Source organism: Notamacropus eugenii, chromosome 3 (genome assembly GCF_028372415.1).
Source record: "Notamacropus eugenii isolate mMacEug1 chromosome 3, mMacEug1.pri_v2, whole genome shotgun sequence".
Taxonomy (NCBI): Eukaryota; Metazoa; Chordata; class Mammalia; order Diprotodontia; family Macropodidae; genus Notamacropus; species Notamacropus eugenii.
The window spans coordinates 401,894,996-401,922,668 of NC_092874.1; the positions used below are offsets into that span (position 1 = coordinate 401,894,996).

General features: G+C 37.4%; 1 protein-coding gene across 1 annotated transcript in view; it reads right to left on the bottom strand.

Moving 5' to 3' along the window:
- SNX30 (sorting nexin family member 30) overlaps window positions 1-27,673 on the bottom strand; it is a 169,848-nt gene that overhangs the window by 56,764 nt on the left and 85,411 nt on the right. Inside the window, exon 3 of the mRNA XM_072598043.1 lies at window positions 10,073-10,183. Within this exon, the coding sequence (XP_072454144.1) occupies window positions 10,073-10,183 (111 nt within the window). The remainder of the gene's footprint in view (window positions 1-10,072; window positions 10,184-27,673) is intronic.

Below are 27,673 nucleotides of genomic sequence, written 5' to 3' on the forward strand. Positions count from 1 at the left end.
ATAATTTTCTCTCTCCTTTCAGTTTCCCTCCTCACCAGTGTTTTGCTTCTGACCATCACCTCCCTTTCCTTCCCCTTTCCCCTACTTCCCTACAGCATAAGATAAATTTCTATACTCAGTGTGTATGCTATTCCTTCTTTGAGCCAAATCCAAAGAGTAAGGTTCAAACAACGCTCACCTCTCTCTTCTTTCCCTCTACTGTTCTTCTGTACCTCTTCATGTGATATAATTTACCCTATTCTGCCTCCCCTTTTCCTCTTCTCCCACTACAATCTTTTTTTACCCTTTAATTTTTTTATATCATCATGTCAAAGCCAACTTATACCCACACCCTCTGTCTACATATATTCCTTCTAACTGCCCTAATAGAGATACAGTTCTCAAGAGTTACAAGTATCACCTTCCTGTATGGGGATGTAAACAGTTTAAATCTTACTGAGTAACATTTTTTCTTTCCTGTTTACCTTTTCATGCTTCTCTTGAGTCTTGTATTTGAAGATCAAAGTTTTTGGTCAGCTCTGGTCTTTTCATCAGGAAAGTCTGAGAGTCCCTTATTTTACTGAATGTCCACATGTCACCCTGAAAGATTATGCTCAATTTCACTGGATTCTTGGTTGTAAGCCAAGCTCCTTTGCCTTCTGAAATATTGTACTCCAAGACTTCTGATCCTTTAATGTAGAAGCTGCTAAGTCCTCTGTAATCCTGACTGTGGCTCCTTGATATGTGAATTGTTTCTTTCTGGTTGCTGGCAGTATTGTCTCCTTGACCTGATAATTCTGGAATTGGCTCTAATATTCCTTTTCATTTTAGGATCTCTTTCTAGAGGTGATTGGCAGATTCTTTCGATGACTATTTTACCCTCTGGTTCTAGGATCTCAGGTCAGTTCTCCTTGGTGATTTCTTGAAGATGCTGTCCAGGTTCTGTTTGATCGTGGCTGTCAGGAAATCCAATAATTCTTAAATTACCTCTCCTGGATCTATTTTCCAGGTCAATTGTTCTTCCAATGTGGTCTTTTTTCATCCAATTTTGTGCCTTTTTTTTAAGCTGTTGACATTTTTTTTCATAATTCTCTTGAATAACTCATTTTTCTTCCCAATTTTTCTTCTACCTCTCTTACTTGATTTTTAGAATTCTTTTTGAGCTCTTCTAAGAGGACTTTTTGAGGATGAGAATAATTCATATTCCCCTTTGAAACTCTGTATTAGCCATTTAGACATTGTTGTCCTCTTATGAGTTTGTATTTTGACCTTTCCTACTGCCATAGTAGCTTTCTATGGTCAGGGATCTTTTCTGGGTTTTGCTCATTTTTTAAAAGTTGAGTTCTGCTCCTGGGACACAGAGGTGCACTGTCCCAGACTTCGTGCACTGGGAGCTGAGGCCTGGTTAGTGGCTTTCTGAGCTGGAGCCTCTGGGGCTGGCAGTTTGTCCACTGTACTAGGGTAGCCTGTCTAGACACACCTATTGTGCCCTGGGTTCCAGGGCTGGCAATAGCCTGCTATGCTAAAGTTGGAGGTCTCACAGCTGGCCTGACAAGCCAGAACCATAGGGTCTTGGTTGCTCATCTGTCCTGCAGCTAAGAGCCTCCTACTGGCTTGCTTGCACACTGTCTACAATATGCTGTACTCTCTCTTCACCCAAATGAGACAGACTTTTCCTGAAGTCCTTTCTAAATTATCTTGGACTGGAAAATTATTTCAGTCCATCTTTTTGTGGATTCTGGATTGCTTCAGAATTCTTTTAGAGGCTTGATTTAACATTGTTTCTGAGAGAAACTGGGGGGAACTGAGATGACTTCCTGGCTTTTCTCTGCTATCTTGGCTCCACCCTCTCACTTACTCTTCCTGGACAAGAAAATTAGCCCTAATTGAACCGACCTTTTAATAGCTATCAACATTAAGGAACCATGAGAAATGCAGGATGGTTTCAGGGCCACATTTATATCTTGCATATAGTGGGCAATTAAAAAAACTTGAATGAATGAAATAAACACCATCATTATTACATTGTTTCTAATAAATAGGATGTGATGGTAGGGGCAGGGGAAGAAGGAAGTGGTATTGTAAAGAGGGAAGTCAATTTCATAGGATCGTAGATTGTGAGATGAAAGATACATTTGAGGTTACTGAGACCTGAGATAAGGAAATTGAGGCTCATAGAGTTTAAGAGACTTACCCAGATTCACACAGTTCTCAGTTCCACTGGGGTGGAATTCAAACCCATGTCTTCCTGTCTCCAAATACAGAGCCCAATCCACTCATTACTCTATTACTCTATACTACTTCTATTCGGTTTTTGGAGATACAGCTGTGATTTGGGAACCCAAGTGAGTGGCTTTGAGATCACATGGTGTAAAGTAGGCTCGGATGCCAGGAAGTGGGGGAAAAGTGTTTTTAAGTGTCTACAAACTTCTAAAACATGCAGTTTTCCAAGTTAACTTTTTTTGGATTTCACAGTCAACTACTGTGAATTTCTTAGTCAACTACTTTCCTAAGTCTTTATACTTGGATGCAAATGATTATTCCACGCATTGTTTTATGCCGCTTTTTGAGTTGTATTTCATGGTACTGAATAAAGTGATTTGGTCTAATCTTCTCCATGTAGCTTTGGAAAGAATGTTTGATTTAAAGTTCTCCTGTTCCATCCTCTGGCTATCAGTGTTGCGAGTGAGACTGTCTGATCCCCAAGATGGGGTGAGAATTTTCTTTCTTCAAAGTTGCCTTCTTTAATAAAGTTCTAAAATGTGTGCAGTAATATCTTTCAGACAAAGATGTAAAAGATTAGGCTGCAAAGTATAATATATGTTATATGAACACAAGCTTATATATAAACTATAAATAAATTATAGAAGGCAGAGCAGACTTTGTTCCTTCTAACAGCATTTTTTTATTTTTAAAATATCACCTTCAAATGTAAACATAAGACAACCCCCCCACTAACTCAACAAACTCTCCCTTTTAACAAAGAACAAGGAAGAAAAAAATGCAATGCAGCAAAACTAAACAACACAACTGCTGAGTCTAAGAGTATTTAATACTGTTTCCCCCAAAAATAATTCCTACTATTCCTTTTTTATGTGCATGTTCCTGCAGGTTTTTGAAAACACCTTTATGTAAACTCCAACTTTGGATTACTTCTACCATCCTCACCTTTTGCTCCTACTCTTGGGCTGTTCAACAGAGCTGGGAGAAGTCAACAACCATGACTGGGACAGTTATCAATTTATGTTACCTCATCTCAAAAGGACCCCAATCCTTCTGTTCTTCCATATTCAATTCTCTGTCCCACTCCCCAAAGCCACTATTCCAAACCTCACATCAAGCTGCCCACAGCAACCTTCCCCCACCTCTCATCGCTATGCCTCCTTCTTCACTAAGAATACTTGTAATAATACAGGACATTTGAAGTAAGCTCCCTCCCCCTCCTTATCTCTCACATCCCTCTAACGTCTCTCCCCACTATATTTCTTTCTTCACTCGAGCCTCTAATGAAGAAATGACCCTTCCTCTTGCCAATGCCAATCTTTCCTTCATGTACTTTTGACTCTCTCCTGTCTTTTATCATTCCCCCTATCACCACATTCCTCCCATTCTTTCTAATCTGGAATTTCTCCCTATCTACCAGTTCTTTCCCTGATGCCTACAAACATATCCAAGTCTCCACTATAAAAAAAATAATTCTCAAGATTCTACTAGTTTTAGTACACTCTCTCTGCTTTTCTTCTCAATTAAACTTGCTGAGAAAGTCTTCACTTGGTACTTTTACTTCCTCTTCTCTCCCTCTATTTTAAAATCTCTCATATCTCACTCTCTTTTAAAACCCAGTCATGACTCTTCAATACCCCATTTGGGATTTTCTTGGCAAAGATATAGGAGTGGTTTGTCATTTCCTTCTCCAGTTCATTTTTATAGCCGAGGAGGTGAGGAAAACAGGGTTAAATGACTTGTCCAGGGTCACACAGTTATCAAATGTCTGAGGCTGGATTTGAATTCATGAAGATGAGGCTTCCTGATTCCAAGCTCAGTATCCTATCCACTGCATCATTTAGCTGCCTTTCTGGTTTTCATACTCCTATTCAAACTGTTCTTTCCAAAATTACCAATGATATCTTAATTGCCAGACCTGATGACCTTTACTCAATTCTAAAACTTGTTAATTTTTCAGCAGCATTTGATGCCACTGACCACCTCTCCCTGATAGGACTTTCTCTTAGTTCTCTTACTTGTCTGATCTCTTTTTCCCAGTCTCTTTTGCTGGATCCATGTCACATCTACTAAATGTGAGTGTACTCCAAGATTCTATCTTGGGCCCTCTTCTCTCTATATACTCTTACTTGATGAACTCATCAACTCCCATAGATTTAATTAGCATCTGTATTCAAATGATACTATGGTCTAGTGAATAGTGTTACAACTGGGAGCAAAATAAAAACTTGGGTGCAAATCTTGCACCTGACATTTACTAGTTGTATGACCTTGGGTAATTCACTTTACCTCTGAGTGTCAGTTTCCTCATCCAGGTCTCTTCTATCTCTCAATCTATGATCCCATGACTCTCAGATCTACATATCCAGTAATAGCCTCTCTCCTGAGCTCCAATTCTACATTTCCAACTACCTATTAGATATTTTAAATTGGATATTCCACAGGCATCTCAAACTCATCAAGTCCGAAATAGAACTCATTCTCTTTATTGCTAAACTCATCTCTGCTGGGCTTATCTCCAAACCCAAGTCTCTGCTGAACTTCCCTATTACTTCCAAGAACACCACAATCAATCTAGTCACCTAGGTTCACCATTTCAGAATCAAACTTGACACCTCCCTTGTATTCATTGTCCTTCTTATCTCTATAGGATAGACATTTATTTATGGCCTCTTCTCTGCACTCTCACATCTACTACTTCTTACCTGAATTACTAACTGACTTTCAATTGGTCTTCCTACCTCAAGTCTCTCCCCATTCCAATATGTCCCCATGTAGTTCTCAGGTCTGTCTATCTCCAGTCATCCTGAGGAATATCAGATCTCTGGACTCAGATGGCTCTGGAGGAGAAGTGAGGCTGGTGACCTGCACAGTCCTCCCTCACTCAAAACAAAGTCAAGTACAAGTCATGTCATCATTTCTCTGATGGTATGGTCTTCAGCAACGAAGGACGAACAACACACAAGGTCTGTCTATCTCATCCTCTAAATAAATATCAATGGTTCACTACTTCCTCTAAATCAAATACAAACTCCTCTATCTGGCATTACCTTTCTACTCTTCTTATGCATTTACTCATCATTTCCCACCTGGCTGCTTTCTAGGACTTTAGGATCTCCAGAAACACATTATAATGCAAAATGAAATCAAATCTGAAATTCATACTTCCTCAGCACCCTCTGCCCTAGGGCCCCTCCCTTCCTCTGGCTGGAGAAGTGTAGAGGCAGGATGGACATGTGGGACATCTCAGATCATCTGTCATTTAAGAATGGTACCCAGGCAATTCTCCTTATCCTTTCCCATCTGGCTGCCATCCTGGACTTCATGATCTTCAGAAACTCATCATTCTACAAAATGAAATTAGTTCTGTATCTCATATCACCTCAGATTATGTTTCTCTCTCTCTCTCTCTCTCTGTCTCTCTCTCTCACACACACACACACACACACACACACACATACACACTCCAAGGGAGGGACTGAACACAGATGTGATATGATTTTAATGGAGTAGTAAACTTCACTTTTGAGAGAAGCAGCAAAATTAGACTGTTTTCTCTGAAAACTAGGATAGAAAGATAAGATAGATAGATAGACAGACAGATAGATGGCATTCAAATGTTTCTATTAAGAACAATGAAAAAAGGACAATATGATGTTCCTGGATAGTTTGTAAATTTTTCTTTTGATCTTGAAAGTAATTAAGAACAAGATTGAAAAAGTAAAGTGCTGAACTTCCTTCAAGTCCAATTGAATATACACAAATGAATTATTTTTGTAATTTTTTTCTTATCCTTTTTCCAAGGATATACAGGATTTAATTATATTTTAGTAATTGTTTACAAATTTTCAAGATTGTGTTAAGGACTTTACATTTAAAATAGTGCTAATAATTACAAAGAAGTATTTAATCATTTCTCCCCTGCTTTTGGAGTTGTTATCCTATAATATTAAGAGCCAGAAAGACCATGTAGGTTAGACCCTCATGGATCCTTTTTAAGATTCTTTCAGCCTGTAGAGAGCATTATCTATATCATGTACAGTGTTCAAGTAAAGGTAGAAAGAGCAAGTAGCATGTAAAAACTGAAATTCTCTGAACTTTAAGGTGAATTATGATTTCCTATTTGAGGTTCTTCTTATAGCTCTCTCATTTATAAGATTAACTCCATATGTTTGAGCTGTTTTTCACCACATAAACTAGTTAATGGAAGACCAAATTTAAGAAGTTGTGTTAGGCTTTACTAAATTGTATTAGGTTTTATCACTAGTAGATTTTAGCAGCATTACCTAGTGAACCTCTCTGTTGGAACTTAGAACCAGGGAAGTGGATCTACTGGGAGAAAAACTTCTCCAGGACTGTCCTGGGAGCAAGATCTCTTGTAAAATTTCTAGGGGAAAATGTTTTCCAGAATCCGATGGGTATATGAGATAGCTAAGATCCAAAATGAAATAAGCTGATTAAACGATCATTGGAGTAGGAACAAGCTGAACCAAGTAGACTTCCTATTATTTAATATTGATGACATTGTTATATTACTTTTGTTCTAATGTTTCCTGTGCTTATGTTTGCCTACAAAGGTACATGACCAAATTCTAATGGGAGTACAACAATTTATAAATGTGTGATCAAAGAGGTACTGCAGACCTCTATGATCCAAACAAGGGACTGAGAATCATTTTCTTATTTCCTTTTGTTAATTTTTATTATGCCATTCCTCCTGGAATCTTCTGGCTAAATGAAACCTGTTTTCTGTTAATATTAACCTCACCTAACTAAAACTTGACTCATGAAATAAAAGTACAAAGGGAAGTCTTTTTGACATTCCCCAAGTAAGAAGCCAAAGGGAAGTGAGTTTCCCAAAATGATTTAGCTATTTGTGGAAGAATTCCCCTGTAGCAGACTCTGAAGGTATGTAAATATCCTTTCTGAATCAGCCCACTGTGAACCCTCTAAATGTAATTCAATCTGTAATAGACTTAGTTTACCTAGAGTCTATATAACTGGGGTTTTTTCCCCTTAAGGTATACATGAGATTGTGATTCTGTTTAAGTTTTTTCAACATCTATGGCCTAAGACTGCTAGATGGTTGTATGTCAAAAATTATTTTTCTTTCTATATGACATACTTTTTTCTATAAGAAGCCTCATTAGAATCCTAAACCTTGTTCAGGATTATTTTTCTATCTACTAAACCTGTGCTTATGTATAATAAAACCCTCTATAATTTCTGTGTTAGGTTTATTCAGGAGCAGTAACCCACTATATGAACTCAAAAAGGAAATAATTTCTCATAACAATAGTCTCCCTTAATCTGAAATAACTTCTGTTTCCAAACTCTCTTTTGCCAGCCTAACAGTTTACATTTCTTACAGTGTCTTAAGGTTTGTAAAGCATTTTATACATGTGTGCATGTATGTGTGTGCATGTATATGTGTGTAAAAACACACACATCACATTGTCTTAGTAACTGTGATTTAGGTGCTATTATTATCCTCATTTTACAGATACGGAAACTGAGCACAGAAAAGTTATGAGGTTTGCCAAGTGCCTCACAGCTGGTAAGAATCTGAGACAGAATTTGAATTTACCAGTCCAACATATCCATTATGTTGTAGAGAGGTCAGCAAAGTATGGCCAATGGCCAAGTCCCAACTATTTTATTTGGCACCAACTGCCTTCGAGTTAAGAATAATTATTACATTTTAAAATACAATAAACTTTTTTTAAAATGTAAAAACCATTCCTGGCTCACAACAAACAGGTTCCACCCAGTCTTCCACTAAACCCTGCACTATACCATCTAACTCTCTTATTCTAAAATGCATCTGTTCTCTATTTTAGAGCAAGTATTTTAAAAAGCAATTCTTCGTAAAGCAAAGCTTTTTCCCACTGAATTCTATCACAAACAAAATGTATACTACCTAAATGGCCTTGAGTTTTAAATATTTTTGGCTAAGAATTAAGACAGCAGCCAGTCCAATAACACCTTGGGTGTTATAATGTATCAGTAATGTTGGATTAGGAACTGTTGATCTTTCTCTTCCGCAATATTGTCATTTACCTCATTGTTATCAAGCATTTTCTTATCTCCAACATGTCTTGCTGAAACTACAGGAATTTCTCTATTTAAGGATATCTTAAACTCAGACTCAGAATCACTCTCACTCTCTTATCTGTCACCTGTCTAGATATCTACAGTATCTACAAGATGCAATACACTCCACTGATAGGTACCATTAACTAAAAAGATATATTATAAAACCAGGTAAAATTCTATTGTGAAGAAACCAGCATATTAAATGAAAACACTTTCTAATCAAATGCATTTAAAACTGTTCAGAGGAAAAAAGGTGGGGTAAAGAACCTTTAAAAAGCAGATTAAGCATAAGCTGGTAAGCCCATATGGAATATAGAATAATAAGGAATAGGTAATCTTTTTTGTGTTATGGACCCCTCTGGAAGTCTGATGAAGACCATGCACCCCTTCTTAAAATAATGTCATAAAATGCATTACAACAAATACAAAAAGCTACAAAGGAAACTGAGAATTAGTAAAGAATAAAGGTGTTTCTTTTCCTTTCTAGTTTCACAGACCTTCTGAAATCTATCTACAGAACCCAAATTTCCAAGAACCCTTACCCTAAAAGGAATTTACACGTAATATTTAGGATTTGATACAAAATAACTGATACACTTGACATAACAAGATAGCTTCTAGAGATAACCTATTTGGAAAGAGAAGATCACTAGATTTTTACACAAACCTTTACAAGAAAATAGCTGACTACAATTCCGCATTTAGCTATGAAGGCAGACAAAGGATAGCAGAGGCATGCTGCAAAAAAATATCAAAAATCTCTTCTTGGAAGCTAGACAGAAAAGGAAAATTCAGAGAGAAAGAGTGCTATAAACATTTTTTCCTCTATAAAAGTGAAAAAATAATAATTAAAGGTTGCTTTTGAAAAAGAAAGCACCTTTGAAAGCTTTTCAAGACCCAAAATTAATACTAGCCTAAAAAGCTTCAACTGAGCCAGAACACTTTTGACCCTCAGCAAAGGCTGCAGGTGAGTTCTACTTAACTCCAATTAAAATAAACAACACTTAGTCAAAAATTAGAGTTTAGGTAAAGTAAGGAAGGTATTAAATTTGTAATTTGTATTTTACCTCTCTTTAGATGAAATTTTTTAAAAATACAAGCCAATGTTATTGTAATGCATTTTAATGTATTATGACAGTATTTTATGTAATAATCAATAGATTTTTTTGCTACTGTAGTAAAGAATTAAACTTCTGTAGAAAAAGGGTAATTATTAAGAATGTATATTCTCTCTTATTCACACCTGGATAATCTAGAGTCAACTGTTACAGTACTTGGCAGCAATAATCCTAAAGTACCACTGTTTACCTGCTGGCAGCTACCCAAATATCAGATACAGCTCTTGAGAGGAAAAACAACAGTATCTCCAGTCACATTTTCAAATCCAAACACAGAGTGAAACTGTACACTCAGTGTTAATACTAAGTTTACTTAGAACACATACAACAACTTAGTCCCTACACAATCTTTATTGAGACAGTTCAGATGAACAAACATACAAGAGGTCTACATGCTTCATACTGAATCTACCCAGCCAGCAACAAAAAACTAATGGCATAAGATACTGATAAATATGTGGGATCCATAAGTTGAAATGTACATTGTATCTGTGATGTGAGTCAAACCAATTTAGAATATAAGCCCTCCCATGGCAGATATTCTTGTGTGAATGTTCTGTATAGCACTTAGCTTAAAGAGGGATTCAATGAACATTATTCCAACTGAGCAGGATGCAGAAAAGCTGAGCAACAAGCTACAAGGGCATACTACCTACGGGAATGAGATGCGTAGGCTGAGATTCTTCCAGTTTGTTCCTCAGCCAGTCGAAATCCTGGTATCTTCGACGAACTGAATACTCTGGCAAGTCAAATTCTATCCGACTGGTCTACAAAAAAGAAAAGTGGGGGAAAAAGTTAAATAGATGAGACTGTGGAGGAGGTAAATAAACAAAAATATGTATATGCTTTTTCAGAATAAACCAAGCTTAAGGAAATCCTGCATTCAACTGCCTCCACCCCTCCCCTTTCTGTGGAAGCCAAGTGACAAAGACTTTCAATCTGGATGACAAATCACCTTGGCTCTACAGACCCAACTTCAAACTCAGGAGCTAGAATGATGATATTTGGTTTGCTTTTCTTTTTCCCCCTAGCTTGCAGGAATGGAAAGAAAGCTGGCTGTCTGAACTAACTGTATTTAGAAATGGTGGTTTAGTGTTCCAATGAATGCCCTCCAAGTCCTACTCTGAAGTCCCTTGGGGAAGAGTGGGAAAACACAGAGACCGCTACAGAATCAGGACAGCCCGGGTACCTGAAAGAAAAAATGGCTTAACTCATTTCCTTCTGCTAAACCGTTTGTGGTAAGGGGTTCAAGGAGTGGAGGGTTAACAGATCTTTAAACCTCAGAGTCTGGGAGACCACAGCTGGTTATGTTCCTTCATTTTCACCCTTCCTTCAAGGCATAGCTCAAGTACCACCATCTGTATGAAACCTTTTGTGATCCGTTCCATCTGCTACTGCCCTGCTCAAACTACCTTGTATTTAACAACTTGATATTTATTCTTCTTATATCTATTGTTAATACTTGTAGATGAACTCATAGTCTCTTCCCCCACCTTCCACCATAAGACTGAAGTTCTATATCACTAAGAATTATGTCATTTATTATATTTGCATCCCCAGCATTTAGCACAGTGTCTGGTACATAGTAGATGTTTAATAAATGCTTACTGATTGATTGATCATATTGGTAATTTAGTTCTTGAAGAGGTATAACTTTTTTCTCTATTTAAATAAAGATCAGACATTTTTAGAGGATTGTTGTAGAGGTCAAATGAGATGTTTGTAAAGTTCTTTATAAATTGCGAGTTATTGTTGTTATCCAGCATTTTTTTCTTTTTATTTTCACATCAGTCATGTCATAAAGAAGAATTAGAACCAACAAGAATAAAGAGAAAGAAGAAACAAAACAAAAAAAGAGAGAACAAATAGTATGCTTCCATCTGCTTTCAGACTCCATAGTTCTTTCTCCGGATATGGATAGCATTTTCCATTACGAGTCTTTTGGAGTTGTCTTAGATCCTTGCATCACTGAGAAGAGGTATCAAAGTTAGTCATCGCACAATGTTGCTAATTACCATGTACAATGTCCTCCTGGTTCTGTTCCCTTCACTCAGCAACATTTCATGTAAGTCTTTCCAGGTTCTTCTGAAGTCTGCCTGCTTATCATTTCTTATAGCACAATAATATTCCATTACATTCATATGCTACAATTTGTTCAGACAATCCCCAATTGATGGACATCCTCTAGATTTCCAATTTTGGCCACCACAGAAAGAGCTGCTATAAATATTTTTGTACATATGGGTTCTTTTCCCTTTTTTTATGATCTCTTTGGGATACAGAACTAGAAACGGTATGTCTAGTCAAAGGGTATACACAGTTTTATAACCCTTTGGTTATAGTTCCAAATTGCCCTGCAGTATGGTTGGATCAGTTCACAATTCCACCAACAATGTATTAGTGTTCCCATTTTCCTGTATCTTTCTCATATTCCTGTTTGTCATGTTGGTACCACAGAGTTGTTTTATTTTGAATTTTTCTAATCAATAGAAATTTAGAGCATTTTTTTCATAGGACTATGGATAGCTTTTAATTTCTTCATCTGAAAACTGCCTGTTCATATCCTTTGACCATTTATCAATTGGAGAATGACTTGTACTCTTATAGATTTGACTCAGTTCTCTATATATTTTAGAAATGAAACCTTTATCTGAGACACTGGCCATACAAACTTCCCCATCTTTCTGTGTCCCTTCTAATTTGGGTTGCATTGGTTTTGTTTGTCCAAAAACTTTTCAATTTAATGTAATCAAAATCATCCTTTTTGTATTTCATAATGTTCTCTATCTCTTATTTGGTCATTAATTCTTCTTTTTTTCATAAATCTGACAGGCAAACTATTCCTTGTCCTATTTTGCTAATAGTATCAGCCTTTGTATCTAAATTGTGTACCAATTTTGACTTAATCTTGGTATAGGATGTAAGATGTTGGTCTATGCCTAGTTTCTGCTATAATATTTTCCAGTTTTCCCAGCACTTTTTGTTAAACAGTGAGTTCTTATCCCAGAAGCTGGAGTCTCTGGGTTTCTCAAACAGTAGATTACTATAGTCATTGACTACTGTGTCTTGTGTACTTAACTTATTTCACTGATTCACCACTTTATATCTTTTCTTAGTCAGTACCTAACAGTTTTGATGATTGCTGCTTTATAATACAATTTAAGATCTGGTGTGGCAAGGCCACCTTCCCTTATGTTTCTTTTCATGAATTTCCTTGATATTCTGGACTATTTTTGTTCTTCCAGATGAATTTTGTTATTGTTTTTCCTAGCTTTATAAAATAATTTTTGCTAGTTTGATTCATATGGTCCTGAATAAGTAAACTAATTTAGGTAGAACTGGAATTTTTTTTATATTAGCTCAGCCTACCCATGACTTTATTTGTTAGAAAAGTGTTTTGTAATTGTGTTTGCATAGTTCCTGAGTTTGCTTTGGGTTTGTGTTTATATAGTTCTCCAAATATTTTATAATACCTTCAGTAACTTTAAATGGAATTTCTCTTTCTATCTCCTGATGCTGGGCTTTATTAGTAATATATAGAAATGCTGATGATTTATGTGGGTTTATTTTATATCTTGCAACTCTACTAAATTTATTATTTTAAGTAGTTTTTTAATTGATTCTCTAGGACTCTCTAAGTATACTCTCATATCATCTGCAAAGAGTGATAGAATTGTTTCTTCTTTGCCTAGTCTAATTCCTTCAATTTTTTCTTCTCTTATTGTTAACATTGACATTTCCAGCATAATGTTGAATAATAGTGGTGATAAGTCCATCCTGGTTTTACTCCTAAGCTTACTGGAAATGCTTCTAGCTTAATCCCATTATGTATAAAGTTTCCTGATGGTTTTAGATAAATACTACTTATCATTTTAAGGAAGACTCCATTTATTCTTATGCTCTCATTTAATAGGAATGGGTGTTGTGTTTTGTCAAATGCTTTTTCTGCATCTATTGAGATGAACATATGATTTCTGTTAGTTTTGTTGTTGATTTTGTTGTCAGTTATACTGGTAGTTTTCCTAATATTGAACCAGTCCTGCATTCCTGGTATAAATCCAACCTGATCACAGTGTATTATTCTCATGATAAGTTGCTGTAATTTCTTTGCTAATATTGTATTTAAAATTTTTGCATCAATATTCATTAGGGAAATTAGTCTATAACTTTCTTTTTCTGTTTTGACTCTTCAATGATTATGTATCAGCACCATATTTGTATTATAAAAAGAATCTGGTAGGACTCTTTCTTTGCCTATTTTTCCAAATAGTTTATATATTATTGGAACTAATTGCTTTAAATGTTTGGTAGAATTTACTTGTAAATCCATCTAGCCCTGGAGATTTTTCCTTAGGGAGTTCATTGATGGCTCGTTCTGAAATGAGGTTTTTTTTTAAGTATTTATTTCCTCTTCTGTTAATCTAGGCAATTTATATTTTTGTAAGTATTCATCCATTTCACTAAGATCATCAGATTTACTGGCATACAGTTGGGCGAAATAGATCCTAATTATTCTTTTAATTTCCTCTTCATTGGTGGTGAATTCACTCTTTTCATTTTCGACAATGGTAATTTGTCTTTTTTACATCAAATTAACCAAAGGTTTATCTATGTTATTGTTTTTTTCATAAAACCAGCTCTTATTTATTAGTTCAACAGTTTTCTTAATTTCAGTTTTATTAATCTCTCTTTTGGTTTTCAGGATTTTTAATTTGTTCTTTTTCTAGCTTTTTTAGTTGCATGTCCAATTCATTGATCTCCTCTTTCTCTATTTTATTCATGTAAGCATTAAGAGATATAAAATTTCCCCTAAGAACTACTTTGACTGCATCCCATAAGTTTTGGTATGTTGTCTCATTATTGTCATTCTCTTGGATGCAGTTATTGGTTGTTCCTATGATTTGTTTGACCCACTCATTCTTTAGGATTAGATTATTTAGTTTGCAATTAGTCTTTAGCTTGTCTTTCCATGGCTCCTTATTACACATAATTTTATTGGGTAATGATGTATTATTTAATATTTCAGCCTTTCTGAATTAGATTGTGAGGTTTTTGCATAGGTGCCACAGAAGGCCAAGAAAAAGGTATATTCCTTTCTACCCCCATTCAATTTTCTCCAGAGCTCTACCATATCTAACATTTCTAAACTTCTATTTACGTTCTGAACTTCTTTCTTGTTTATTTTGTGGTTAATTTACCTAGTTCTGGAGGGGGGAGGTTGAGGCCGCCCACTAGTATAGTCTATTTTTTCCTGTAACTCCCTTAACTTCTCTTAAGAATTTGGACGCTATATCACTTGGTGTATATAGGTTTACTAATGTTATTAGTTAATTGTCTATGGTACTTTTTAGCAGGATGAAGTTTCCTTCCTTATCTCTTTCAATTAGATCTATTTTTGCTTTTGCTTTGTCTGAGATTAGGATTGTCACCCCAGCTTTTTTTTTTTTTACTTCAGTTGAAGCATAATATATTCTACTGCAACCTTTTACCTTTACTCTGTGAGTATCCCTCTACTTCAAATGTGTTTCTTGTAAACAACGTATTGTAGGATTATGATTTTTAATCCACTCTGCTATCTGCTTCTGTTTTATGAGAGAGTTCATCCCATTCACATTCACAGTTATGATTACTAACTGTGCCTTTCTCTCCATCCTATCTTTCCCCATTTATGCTTTTCTCTCTCCTTTCTCTCTTTCCCTCCTAACTAGAGTGTTGCTTTTGACCCCTGCCTCCCTCAATCTACCCTCTTCGCTTTTCTTTCCTTTACTACTTCTTCCACCCTACTATCCATGCCCCCCTTTCTTTTCTTTCCCTTTCCCCCTCCAACTTCCTACAGGGTAAGTTAGATTTCTATACCAAATTGAATATGTCATTTCTTTTCTGAGAAAAATCTGATGAAAGTAAGGTTCAAACAATGCTCATCTACTTTCCTTCTTTCCCTCTACTATAATAGGTATTTGTGCCTTTTCAAGTGATGTAATTTACCCTTTTCTGCCTTTTCCTTTCTTCTTCTCTCAGTACAATCACTTTTTACCATTTAATTAGATTTTTTTTGTCATCACATCAAAGTCAATTTATACCCATGACCTCTTTCTATGTATATACCCCTTCTAAATGTCATAATAAAGAGACAGTTTTAAGAATTTCAAGTCCTATCTTCCCATGTAGGGATGTAAACAGTTCGCCCTTACTGAATAACGTTTTTTTTCTTTTTTTTTTCCTGTTTATCTTTTTATGCATCTCTTGAGGCTTGTATTTGTAGATCAAATTTTCTGTGGAGTTCTGGTCTTTTCATTAGGGAGATTTGGAAGTCCCCTATTTCAATGACTGTCTATCTCCTCCCCTGAAAGATTATGCTCAATTTCACTTCACTGAGTAGTTGATCCTTGGTTGTAGTCCAAACTCTTTTACCTTACGGAATATCATATTCCAAGCCTCTCCCCTACCCAAGACAGCATACAATCTGATATAAGCTCTACATATACATTCTTATTAAACATATTTTCACATTAATCATGTTGTACAGAAGAATTAGAATGGATGGGAACCACGAGAAAGAAAAACAAAACAAAATAAAAAGAAAGCAAATAGCAACCTTTGATATGCATTCACATTCTATAGTTCTCTGGGTGTGGAGAGCATTTTCCACCATGACTGACAGATTCTTGATGTCTCATAGAGTCATTAGCTTCTACTCGCCCAGTTCTAATTGTTAAGGAATTATTTTCTTCAATTGGCTTTTGTATCTCCTTTTCCATTTGGCTCATTTTACTTTTGAAGGACTGTTTTCTGTCAATTTTTTTCCTTCCTTTTCCAAGCTACTGACTCTCTCTTGCATACCTCTCACTTCTTTTCCCAATTTTTTTCCTACTTCTCTTTTAAAATCCTTCCTGAGCTCTTCCAAGAAGGCATTTTGGGCTTGAGACCAGTTCATGTTCCCCTTTGAGGTTTCAGATGCGGGTATATTGACAAAGTTGTCCTCTTCTGAATTTATGTTTTGATCTTCCCTGTCCCCACAGAAAGAATCTATGGTCATTGTCCATTTCTGCTTTTTGCCTATGATGTTTACCTATTTCATGGCTTTTAAAGTTGAGCTCTCCTGCTGAAGCTCAGGAGGCACTGACCCAAGCTTCTTGTGCTAGGGGCGAAGGAACTGGTGGCTGACTTTGTGTGTTGGGGGTCTCAGATGTTGGCAGCTGGAGATTGTAGGGGCCTGGCAGCTTACCTGGTACTGAGTTGGGGCAACATTGAAGCTCTCAGGGTGGGGAATGGGGGTCTGGTTCCTGGAGGATGCTGGTTTACTTGGGCTACTCTAAAGTACCAGAAGGTTTGGCTACTGGAGGAGGCCTGCCTCCTGTGCACCTGTGATGGTTTTCCAACCTGGAGTCTACTGGTTCCCCTCCTTGAGGCAAAGCACTACAGGGGGTCCACTAGTGTTGGCACTTGCCTCCTCCACTACCCTGGGGCTCATGGTCTCCCACTGGTTTGCTGAGGTGGGGCCTGCCAATGACTAGCTGGGATGCCTCCAGTGCTATACTGCTGCTCCCCTCCCACCAGAGCAAAAGGGACCTTTTCCCATTAATCCCCCAAGCTTCCCAGAGTAAAAGACTGCTGCACCATATCTTTCTTCTGAATCATCTATTCCAGGGTTTTTCCTGGGGCGATATTTTCTGAGTTTTTAGAAGTCAACAAGGGAGAATGAGAACTTACTGGTTACTTGGCCATCTGGGCTCCTGGAAGTCAAATATGATCATTACATTCTTTTCTATAGACTCCAATGACTCTAGTATCTCAAGGATCTCCAGCATTTTCATCTCTGTCTCAAATAAGCAGGCTATTAAGGCACTTTTCCAAGGCAAAGTACAAGAGGGCCAACTCAAACAAAAACTGTCAGCCTTACCTTCCAGGGCCAACACTCAAGAATGACTTCATAGCTAATACTAACACCAACAGGAGTCAAAAACTATGCATGAAAAATGACTACTCTGCTAGAATTGCTAGAACTCTGCCCCTCTCAAAGTCACATACAACTGGCCTAATCAATTCAATCAGTCAGCCAAAAAACAGCCAAAAAAAGTGCCTATTGTGTGCCGAGCACTGTGTTAAGTGCTGGGGAAGCAAACAAAAAAGACAAAAGACAGTCTCTGCCATCAAGGAGCTCACAATCTAATGGAGGAGACAACATGCAAATAAATAAACATACACATACATATATATACACGTATGTGTGTGTATATATATGTATATACACACACAAGCTGTATACAGGATAAACAGGAAATAATAACAGAGGGAAGGCACTAGAATTAATAGGGATTGGAAAAGGCTTCCCACAGAAAGTGGGATTTTAGTTGGGATTTAAAGGAAGCCAGGGAGTTCAGTAGTCAGAGTGGAGGAAGGATAATATTCCAGTCCAGAGAGGACAGCCAGAGAAAATGCCTGGAGCTGAAAGATAGAGAGTTTTGTTTGTGAAACAGCCACGAAGCCAGAGTCACCGGATGCAAGAACACATGCTGGGGAGGAAACTGTAATAAATAATGAAGGTGCCATGAATTTGGCACCCCTTCCCTTCCTCCCCCTTCAAAGTTCCTCTTCTCCTGAATTCCCAGTAATGTCACATTTCTCAGAAGGGATCAATAAAATTTACTCTGCTGCAATGCTTTTCATGTCTGGACTCTAATTATATGTCTTTTCTTATTATATGTATAAGGATATGGCTTTGTTTCTAATAATTTTCTAACTACAAATGTTTCTTACTCAGAGAAACGTAAATGAATCAACATTTCTTGCTATGGAATATATACCTGTATATACACATGTATACACCCCCATTTATACATAACTGTATTATTCAGTTAGTCAACAAACAAGCTTATATTCAACCAAGAAAAACATATATACATACAGGGTGTCCAAAAAGTCTCAGTCAAAAAGTTTTAAGCTTAAAACCCCATTTGGACATGCTGTATGATAGAAAATATATACATAATAAGTAAAAAGCAGTTTCAGAGGATAAGAGAGGGTACACTGACAGGAGAGGGTCAGATATCAGAAAAGGCCTCATGTGGTGGTCTCTAACCTAGCTTTGAAGCAAGGTAGCAATTCTGAGATGGAGCTTTCATAAATGTAATAGACTAGACGCTGTGGCTTTACTGAATTGTACTTTTTCGAATTCATTACAGTAACTTTTTGATAATTTTTCTGTTCTATTTTGAAGTAAAATAACACTCAATAAGTGCCCTCTGCAAATGAAAATCAGAAATAATTTTTTAACCTATCACTGGGCCTAAGAAAACAGTCTTTCGTCTCATTTTTAATGGCTGATATTCTTTTTCAGATTTATGAGATTTTTTTTTGTTAAATTAATACTCTAGAAAATAAGAGTAATAATAACAGCCAGAATTTATATACCTCTTTAACTACTATAAACCACTTTATAAATACTACCTCATTTTATTCTCACAACAGCCCTGAGGGGGGTGGCTGCTATTACTATCCCCATTTTATACATGAGTAATCTGAGAGAGATAGAGGTTAAGTGACTTACTTCAGGGCCATACAGCTAGCAAGTATCTGAGGCAAGATTTGAACTCAGGTCTTTCTGAGTCTGGTTCTAGCAGTCTATTGACTCCACCACCAAGTTTAGGCCTGCACAACGTATGGCCCACAGGCTGCTTATAGCCATAGGACACATCAAAGGATTTCGAGAGGCCCATGAAAAGGTGGAGGATGTTCTCCTCTATATTTTTCACAGGTTACTCAAAATCCTTTAGCATTCCATAAGTGGCCTGTGGGCTAACATGATTTCTTTCTTAAAAAATTTTTATTTATTCATTTTTAAAATATCACCTTCATTTTCCAAAATATCCCATACTCCTCCCCAATCAAAAGCATCCCTTATAACAAATGAGAAAAAAATTTCAAAAAATAGAATTTCAGAAAAACTAACCAATACATCAACCAACTTTGACATTATGTGCAGCGTTCCATACTCATTGTCTCTTGCCTCTGCCAAGAAGGTTAGAGATATATTTTTTCATCCCTTCTCCAGAACAAAGTTTGTTGTTTTAATTATACAACATTCAGTTTCCCTTTTTTTATTTAGTCATCATATATAGTTTTCCTATAAACACACCATTTCAAAACTGGACTTAGTCAATTATGTACTTCCAACTCTGCTAAACTGGTCCAAAGATCAGAACAAGTAAAGCAGCTGAGAGAAAATAAATTAAAACTTTGGGTGAACCCAAAATATAAACCTGAGCAGACCCAAAATAAGCACTGGGTGAGATCTAAGCATTCCCCCTCACTCCAAAATGGGAACATTCCTGCTAGACAGGAAACATCATCATCTACAGAAACAGAGATGTTGCCTAGTCCAAGGTAGCACCCTGGGCTACTGAAGTGTGTGGGCTGCAGTTACCTGGAGTCTAGAGTCAGAAGATCTCTCTGTGTGGGATGGCTCAGGTCCCTACATAAATCAATTACTCAGAGGCCTCTCAAAGTGATGACAGAAAAGTGATTTATTCGATTCTCGAGAAGCGGGGCTCACCTGTAGGAGTAGGAAAGCCGAAGACAAAGAACAGGACAGTGATTTATATAGACCCTAACGCAAGTCCCTCCTCCCCCCACTGACCATTATCCTCATTAGCTGAGAATATGGTCTTACATTCTAGACACGAAATCTAACCAATCCCTTTTGAAATGAAGACATCGAGGAATTATGTAAGTTTTGTCCAATCATTGAGACCCTAATACGCTACACAGTTTTATATCCTTATATGGAACTATTCTATTCTAAAAATATTGTAACCTTGAGCCTTTAGGCCTTACCTCACCCCTGGGAGAAAAATTACAATCTGAGGAGTCTTCACTAAGTCTATCCCACTCATCTCCTTAGGTAGAACTGATGTGAGACAAGAACCTTGTTGTTCAGCTTTTCCCTTAAAGATAACCTCCTAAGTTTCTTTCTTTGGCAATTCAAGATCTTCATCTTCAGCTCTCTACACAGCATCTCCATCTGTATATTTGCCAGTACTTCTAACTCAAAATGATTAAAATAAGTTTATTTTCTTTCCCGAAAACCAGCTCTTTCTTCAGTTTTTCTCTGGGAAACCACCCATTCATCATGGCTAGGATAGGCATGAATAAAAGATAACCCCTAAGTCTAATATCCAATTGCTTGCCACTTCTGTTGTAGAATCACTGACTTAGTCCTGGAAGGAGCATTCTCAACTATCTCAAGGATATTCCTCATTTTTGCAGATAAGAAAACTGTACCCCAGAGGGGTAAGTGACTTGTCCAAGCTCACATGTATAGAAAGTGGCAGATGCTGGAGATGAAGCTTTCACATCTACATCAAGCATCTGTTCCTTTTTTCTATATTTCCACAGCTAGGGCAGCTAGGTGGTGCAGTGTTTAGAGCACCAGTGCAGGAGTCAGGAGGACCTGAGTTCAAATCTCACCTCAGACACTTGACACTCACTAGCTGTGTGACCTTGGGCAAGTCACTTAACCCCAACTGCCTCATCCTGGGTCATCTCCAGTCATCCTGATGAATGTCTGGTCACTGGATTCAGATGGCTCTGGAGGAGAAGTGAGGCTGGTGATCTGCACAGCCCCCCCTCACTCAAAACAAAGTCAAGTGCAAGTCATGTCATTATTTCTCTGATGACAAGGTCTTCTTTGGCAATGAAGGACGAGCACACATTTCCACAGGTACCACACTAGCACAGGCTCTTACTATCATCCAATTCAAATAGACAAGGATCCCTGCAGGCTGAATACTGACTTAAAGAGGCACAAGCTAACATTATATTATAATGTATTTTTATTCCTTTTGTCAAATATTTTCCAATTAAATTTTAATCTGGTTCAACACAACTAGAGAGTGAGTTTAACACTTTTAACCTAAATGTCTGCAATAACCAAACAGTGTTTCCTACTTCCATTCTGCCAGAATAATTGCTGGAACTTCCAACTACCAGAATAATATTTCTTATGCATAGAGCTAGTCATGTTGGGAAACAGGGAAATGCTTCAGTTTTTTTGAGTAGAAGAATGATAAAGTTGAGATTTATCTTGCTGGCATCTTAAAATTTTCAACATAGATGAACGAAACTACTTTCACTCCCCTCAAACAAACTCTTAACTCTCCTGTGACTAAGTATATTATTCTTTAACCTGGAATGTCCTCCCTCATTCACCTGCTGAAAAACCCTAGCACAGCATCTGGAATACAGTACATTCTTTATAAATGCTTGATTGTATTCCCATATAACCTTTAAAACTCAATTGAGGCATCCCAATGAATAATAATCCTCCCTCTTTGGATCTCTCAGAGAACTTTGTTTTGCAAAAGCAACAGCATATTTATCATAAAATGTCCATTACAATTATGGGCATGCCTTCTCCTATGTTAGGATAGGATATAAACTACTTTGGGACAGGAACCATGTTTATCAAAACTTTGTGTCCCTGGCACATAATAGGCATAGAATAAATGTATAACTGAATTCAATCGTTGCCCCTTTTTTATCTTTCATTCCATTTTAAATTTTTAAAACATTTCAGTGGTAGCACTTTACATCTCCTCTTGCATGAAGGAAAGTGGCAAGGGGCAGGAAAGGGAGCAATCTGAACCTGAAGCCACACTCCTATTAGCACTGTGCTCCAGAGGTCAAGATCAAGGGCCAGAACACACCTTTCAACTGAATAGACACATCTAAGGGAGGCAAGAAGCTGGCTGCTTGATTCAGAGAACACTCAAGAGGATCAACAAGGAGTAAAAAAGAAATTGTTACTGACCTATTAATTAAGAAAATACTATTAATGGAAGTCTTTCTTTTCTATCTTCTTCATAGGGTTTACAACATGACAAAATACTCTCAGGAACAGATGAAAGGAGGAAGGAGGGGGTAGGAAAGAAGGAAGAAAGGAAGGAAGGAAGGATCAATAAGCAATCACAACTTCATGAAACTTACACGAAAAGTGGGTTTGTTACAAAAGAAATGAACATGCACGTGGAACCCAAAGAGTTCACAATCCATACAGAAGCTTGCATGTTTATAACAACAGGACAAAGGAAAGAGGAGATACCAGAAACCTCCACTTAAAGGATAGGGGCACAGGACAGGGAAAGGTGTCGTAAAGATGGGAAAAGGACAAAACCCCTCCAGAAGAGAAAGAGCAAGGCAATAGCAGAATCCAAATTCTTTTCCCTTGGGAACCAGTCTGCTTATCTATACAGGTCCCACATGCACAAGCACTTTCTCAGCCTAGCACAGCTTGACTGGCACCTGTCTTGACTCCCAAGAACAAACAGGGAGTCCAATTTGGGATGCAAACAATACATTATGTCAGCTTGGAGGGGGAAGGGGATGGTACTTCATCCTTGATGCATTCAGGGCCTCCTGCATGTTCTGGGTGCAGTGTTTCTGGAAAATAAGGCAACTCAAAAAGACAAGTTCAAGGGACCCCTTAATAGTCCTTAACGGAAGGAAGCAATGGAGGAAGGGAGGGAAGAAGGGTTTATTAACTGCCAACTATGTGTTAGGCACTGTGCTAAGCACTTTACAAATGTTATCTCATAGTAACAGCAACATTGTGCAATGATTAACTTTGATAAACTTAGTTCTTCTCAGCAATACAATGATACAAGACAATTCGAACAGTCTTTTTAAATTTATTTATTTTTAGTTTGCAACATTCATTTCCATAAGATTTTGAGTTCCAAATTTTCTCCCCATCTCTCCCCCACCCCATATGGCATGCATTCTGCTTACCCCTTCTCCTAGTCTGCCCTCTCTTTTACCTCCCCCCATCTCCTTCCTCCTTACTTTCCTGTAGGGCAAGATGGATTTATATATGCCACTGCCTATCATTTCCCAGTTGCATGTTAAAACAATATTTTAACATGTTTTTAAAACTTTGAGTTCCAAATTCTCTTCCTTCTTCCCTCCCCTCCCACCCTCATTGAGAAGGCAAGCCATTCAATATAGGTTATACACGTGTGGTCATGCAAAATACCCCCATAATAGTCATGTTGTGAAAGACTAATTATATTTCCCACTATCCTATCCTGCCCCTCAATTATTCTATTTTCTCCTTTGACCCTGTCCCTTTTCAAGTGTTTGTTAGTGACTACTCCCTTCCTCAATCTGCCCTGCTTTCTATCATCCCCCCCTTTTATCCCCTTCCCCCTTACTTTCCTGTAGGGTAAGATACCCAATTGAATGTGTATTTTATTCCCTCCTTGAGCCAAATCCCATGAGAGTAAGGTTCACTCATTCCCTCTCACATCCTCTCCACTACGAAATATTTTTCTTGCCTCTTCTATGTGAGAAAATTTGCCCCATTCTATCTCTCCCTTTCTCCTTCCAATATAATCCTCTCACCCCTTAATTTCATTTTTAGATATTATTCCTTCATATTCAACTCACCCTGTGTCCTCTATCTATCTATCTATCTATCTATCTATCTATCTATCTATCTATCTATCTATCTATCTATCTATCTTTCCTCCAACTACCCTAATACTAAGCAAGGTCTCATGAGTTACAAATATCTTTCCATGTAAGAATTTAGGCAGTTCATAAGTGCCTTCTGATTTTTCTTTCCTGTTTACCTTTTTCATCCTTCTCTTGATTCTTGTATCTGAAAGTCAAATTTTCTATTCAGCTCTCGTCTTTTCAACAAGAATGCTTGAAAGTCCTCTATTTCACTGAAATTCCATTTTTCCCCTGAGGGATTATGCTCAGTTTTGCTGGGTAGGTGATTCTTGATTTTAATCCTAGTTCCTCTGTCCTCCAGAATATCATACTCCAAGCCTTTGGATCCCTTAGTGTAAAAGTTGCTAGATCTTGTGTTATCCTGATTGTATTTCCACAATACTTGAATCAATTCTTTCTGGCTGCTTGCAATATTTTTCCCTTGGCCTCGTAACTCTAGAATTTGGTTACAATATTCCTAGGAGTTTTCCTTTTGGAATCTCTTTCAGGAGGTGATTGGTAGATTCTTTTCATTTCTATTTTACCCCTTGGTCTAGAATATCAGGGCAGTTTTCTTTGATAATTTCTTGAAAGATGATGTCTAGGCCCTTTTTTTTATTATGGCTTTCAGGTAGTCCAATAATTTTTTAAAAAATTATCTCTCCTGGATCTATTTTCCAGGTCACTAGTTTTTCCAATGAGATATTTTACTCTGTCTTCTATTTTTTCTTTTGGTTCTGTTTTATAATTTCTTGATTTCTCATAAAGTTATTGCCTTCAATTTGATCCATTCTGTTTTTGAAGGAATTATTTTCTTCAGTGAGCTTTTGGACCTCCTTTTCCAATTGGTCAATCCCGCTTTTTGAATGCCTTCATTCTTCTCCTCATTTGCTCTGTGGATCCCTTTTGCCATTTGGGTTAGTTAGTCTATTTTTAAGAGTTATTTTCTTCAGTATTTTTTTGGGTTCCCTTTAGCAAGCAGATGACTTGTTTTTCATAATTTTCTTGCATCACTCTCATTTCTCTTCCCAATTTTTCCTCTACTTCACTTACTTGATTTTCAAAATCCTTTTTGAGTTCTTCCATGGCCTGATATTCTTCTTGGAGGCTTTGGATGTAGGAGCTTTGACTTTGTTTTATCCTGGTTGTACGTTTTTTATTTTCTTTGTCACCAAAATAAGATTCTATAGTCTGACTTTTCTTCCTCTGTTTGCTCATTTACCCAGCCAATACTTGACTTTCTAGCTCTTTGTCAAGGTAGGACTCTGCTTCCAGTGGGGCTGGGGTTTGGGGTTGGTGTGCTGTCTCAGGCTTTAGGAGTTTTGTATCAGCTGATCTATCCCCCACCATCTGTGGCCTCAGAGCTCCAGCAGGTGCTGCTTCTGCTGCTGGTCACTTCCTCCTCTGCCCCAGGGTTGGGGCTCAGAACCCGGCCAAACCACGCCCCTCCCCCACTCAGGTAAGACAAGAGTTTTCCCACTATGCGGTGTTTGGCATTTGTGGGTTGAGAAGTCTGGAAACTGCCAGAGCTGCCAGTGATTCAGTCCCCTGAGGCCTGCTCCAACCCTCTCTGTGCTGGCCCTGCCCACCTGGGACTGTGTTCTGCTCCACTCCCTGGCCAGTGCGATAGAACTTCCTGTTCACCTTCCAGGCTCTCTTGGGCTGGAGATTTGTTTCACTCTGTCATTTTGTGGGTTCTGAACCTCTAGAATTTGTTTAGAGTCATGTCTTACATTTTTTACAAGTATTTGCAGGGGTTTGGGTGGAAAGCTCAAGCTAGTCCCTGCTTTTACACCACCATCTTGGTTCCGTCCCCTTGACAATCCCAGAAGTCTTAATGGAAAATGCTATCTATATCCAGAGAAAGAACTATGGAGTCTGAATGCATAGAGAAGCATACTATTTTTACTCTTTTTGTTTTTTCTTTCTTGTGGTTTTCCCCCTTTTGTTCTGATTCTTCTTTCACAACATGACTAATGTGGAAATATGCTAAATGTGACTGTACATGTATAGCCTATATCAGACCACTTGCCATCTTGGGGAGGGTAGAAGGAAGATAAAAATTTGGAACTCAAAATCTTATGAAAGTGAATGTTAGAGACTATCTTTACTTGTGAGTGGAAAAAATAAAATACTATTAAGTGGGAAAAAACCCAAATATTCTATCACTTGAGCCCCACAACTACTCTGAGAGGTAGATGCTATTATTATCCTCATTTTACAGATCAGGATCCTGAGGCAGACAAAGGTTAAGTGACTTGCCCAGGGGTCACGCCGCCTCAAATCTGAGGCCTTATTGGAACTCATGTCTTTCAGACTCCAAGTCCAGTGCTTTTCTTTATCCACTGTACCACCTAGCTGCACCAATTGCTGGATGGAACACTCATATACAGATAACAACGTTAGGAACTGGACAGAAAAAGGAGACATTTAGCCCTTCTATATCTATACTTTGTGATATGTATATCACAAAGGTTTTAATTTTCACAGGGCTTATGGTTAAACTCTCTCTTATAAGGTTGTTTTTAAAAATACGCTTTCTCTGATTTAGAGTTATGTGAAAAAAGACTGCACTCTTTCAGTCAGTGATAATACTATTGGATATGAACCCCATGAAGGATGAGATAAAGAAAGAGAAGTAAAATATATATTAAAATATTCATAGCAAAACGTTTTGTGTTAACCAAAAACTAGAAATCAAGCCAGAGAACAGCCGTTCACTGGGGAATAAATGGCTTAATAAATTAATATATGAATGTAATAGAACATTATTATGTTATAAGAATTCAGAAATTTGGACAGAAAGGCATACATTGAATTGTGTATATGATTACCGGAATGTAAATGGAAACAATCCTCAAAGGCAGCTGAATGCCTATTACATATTACAACCACTACAGATTCCAGAGGGCGGATTATGAAACACGCTTCCCTACTCTTGGTAAGCAAAGGGGTTGAATATTGCACATAGATATGGATGCAGTTAATAGTGATGGTTGCTTTTGAATACATTTTGACATAACAGAAAATTTGGACATAGGGAAAGACTATCTGGAAGTGACTGTGGTATAAAAAGCATCAAGTAAATTTTAAAAAAAGTTTTCTAAACTAAAGTGGTCACTCTCAAAGAGAGCACTAAGCCAGAACAAGGAAGGAAGCGCAAAAGAAATTTAGGGAACCTCATCATTCAGTTCTCAACTCTCTCTGCTTTAGAATAGTAGTCTCCACACTTCTTTCATCATATACATCTCTCATTTAAAACACACACACACATACGCGCGCGCATGCGCATGCAAATATACACCATCAGTACATGTACATTTACTCATAAATTACATGATATTCTACTATACTAATAATTATGGGCATTATAAAATATGCAAAAAATAGAAACAAAACATGAGATAAAGATGAAATAATATTTGATTCTAAAATCTGTAAGGAGTCACTAGAGTTTTTAATAGAAAAGTGACACTGTCAGAACTGTGCTTTTGGAAAGTCACCTTGGAAGAAGTGCACAGGATGCAATGAATGGATAAGGGAAAGACTGGAAGCAGGAAGATCAAGTACAAGTCCAAGCAAGACGGGATCAAAGTCTGAACTACAACGGTGGCTATGAGTAGAAGGATGAGGGACTGATGCCCAATATTATATGGTGGTAGAAATGATAAGACATGGTAACTAATTGGCTACACGGGGAGAGGGAAAGTGAAACATCAAGGAAAATGACACAGCTGGGAACACACGTGACTTGATCACTGCTCTGC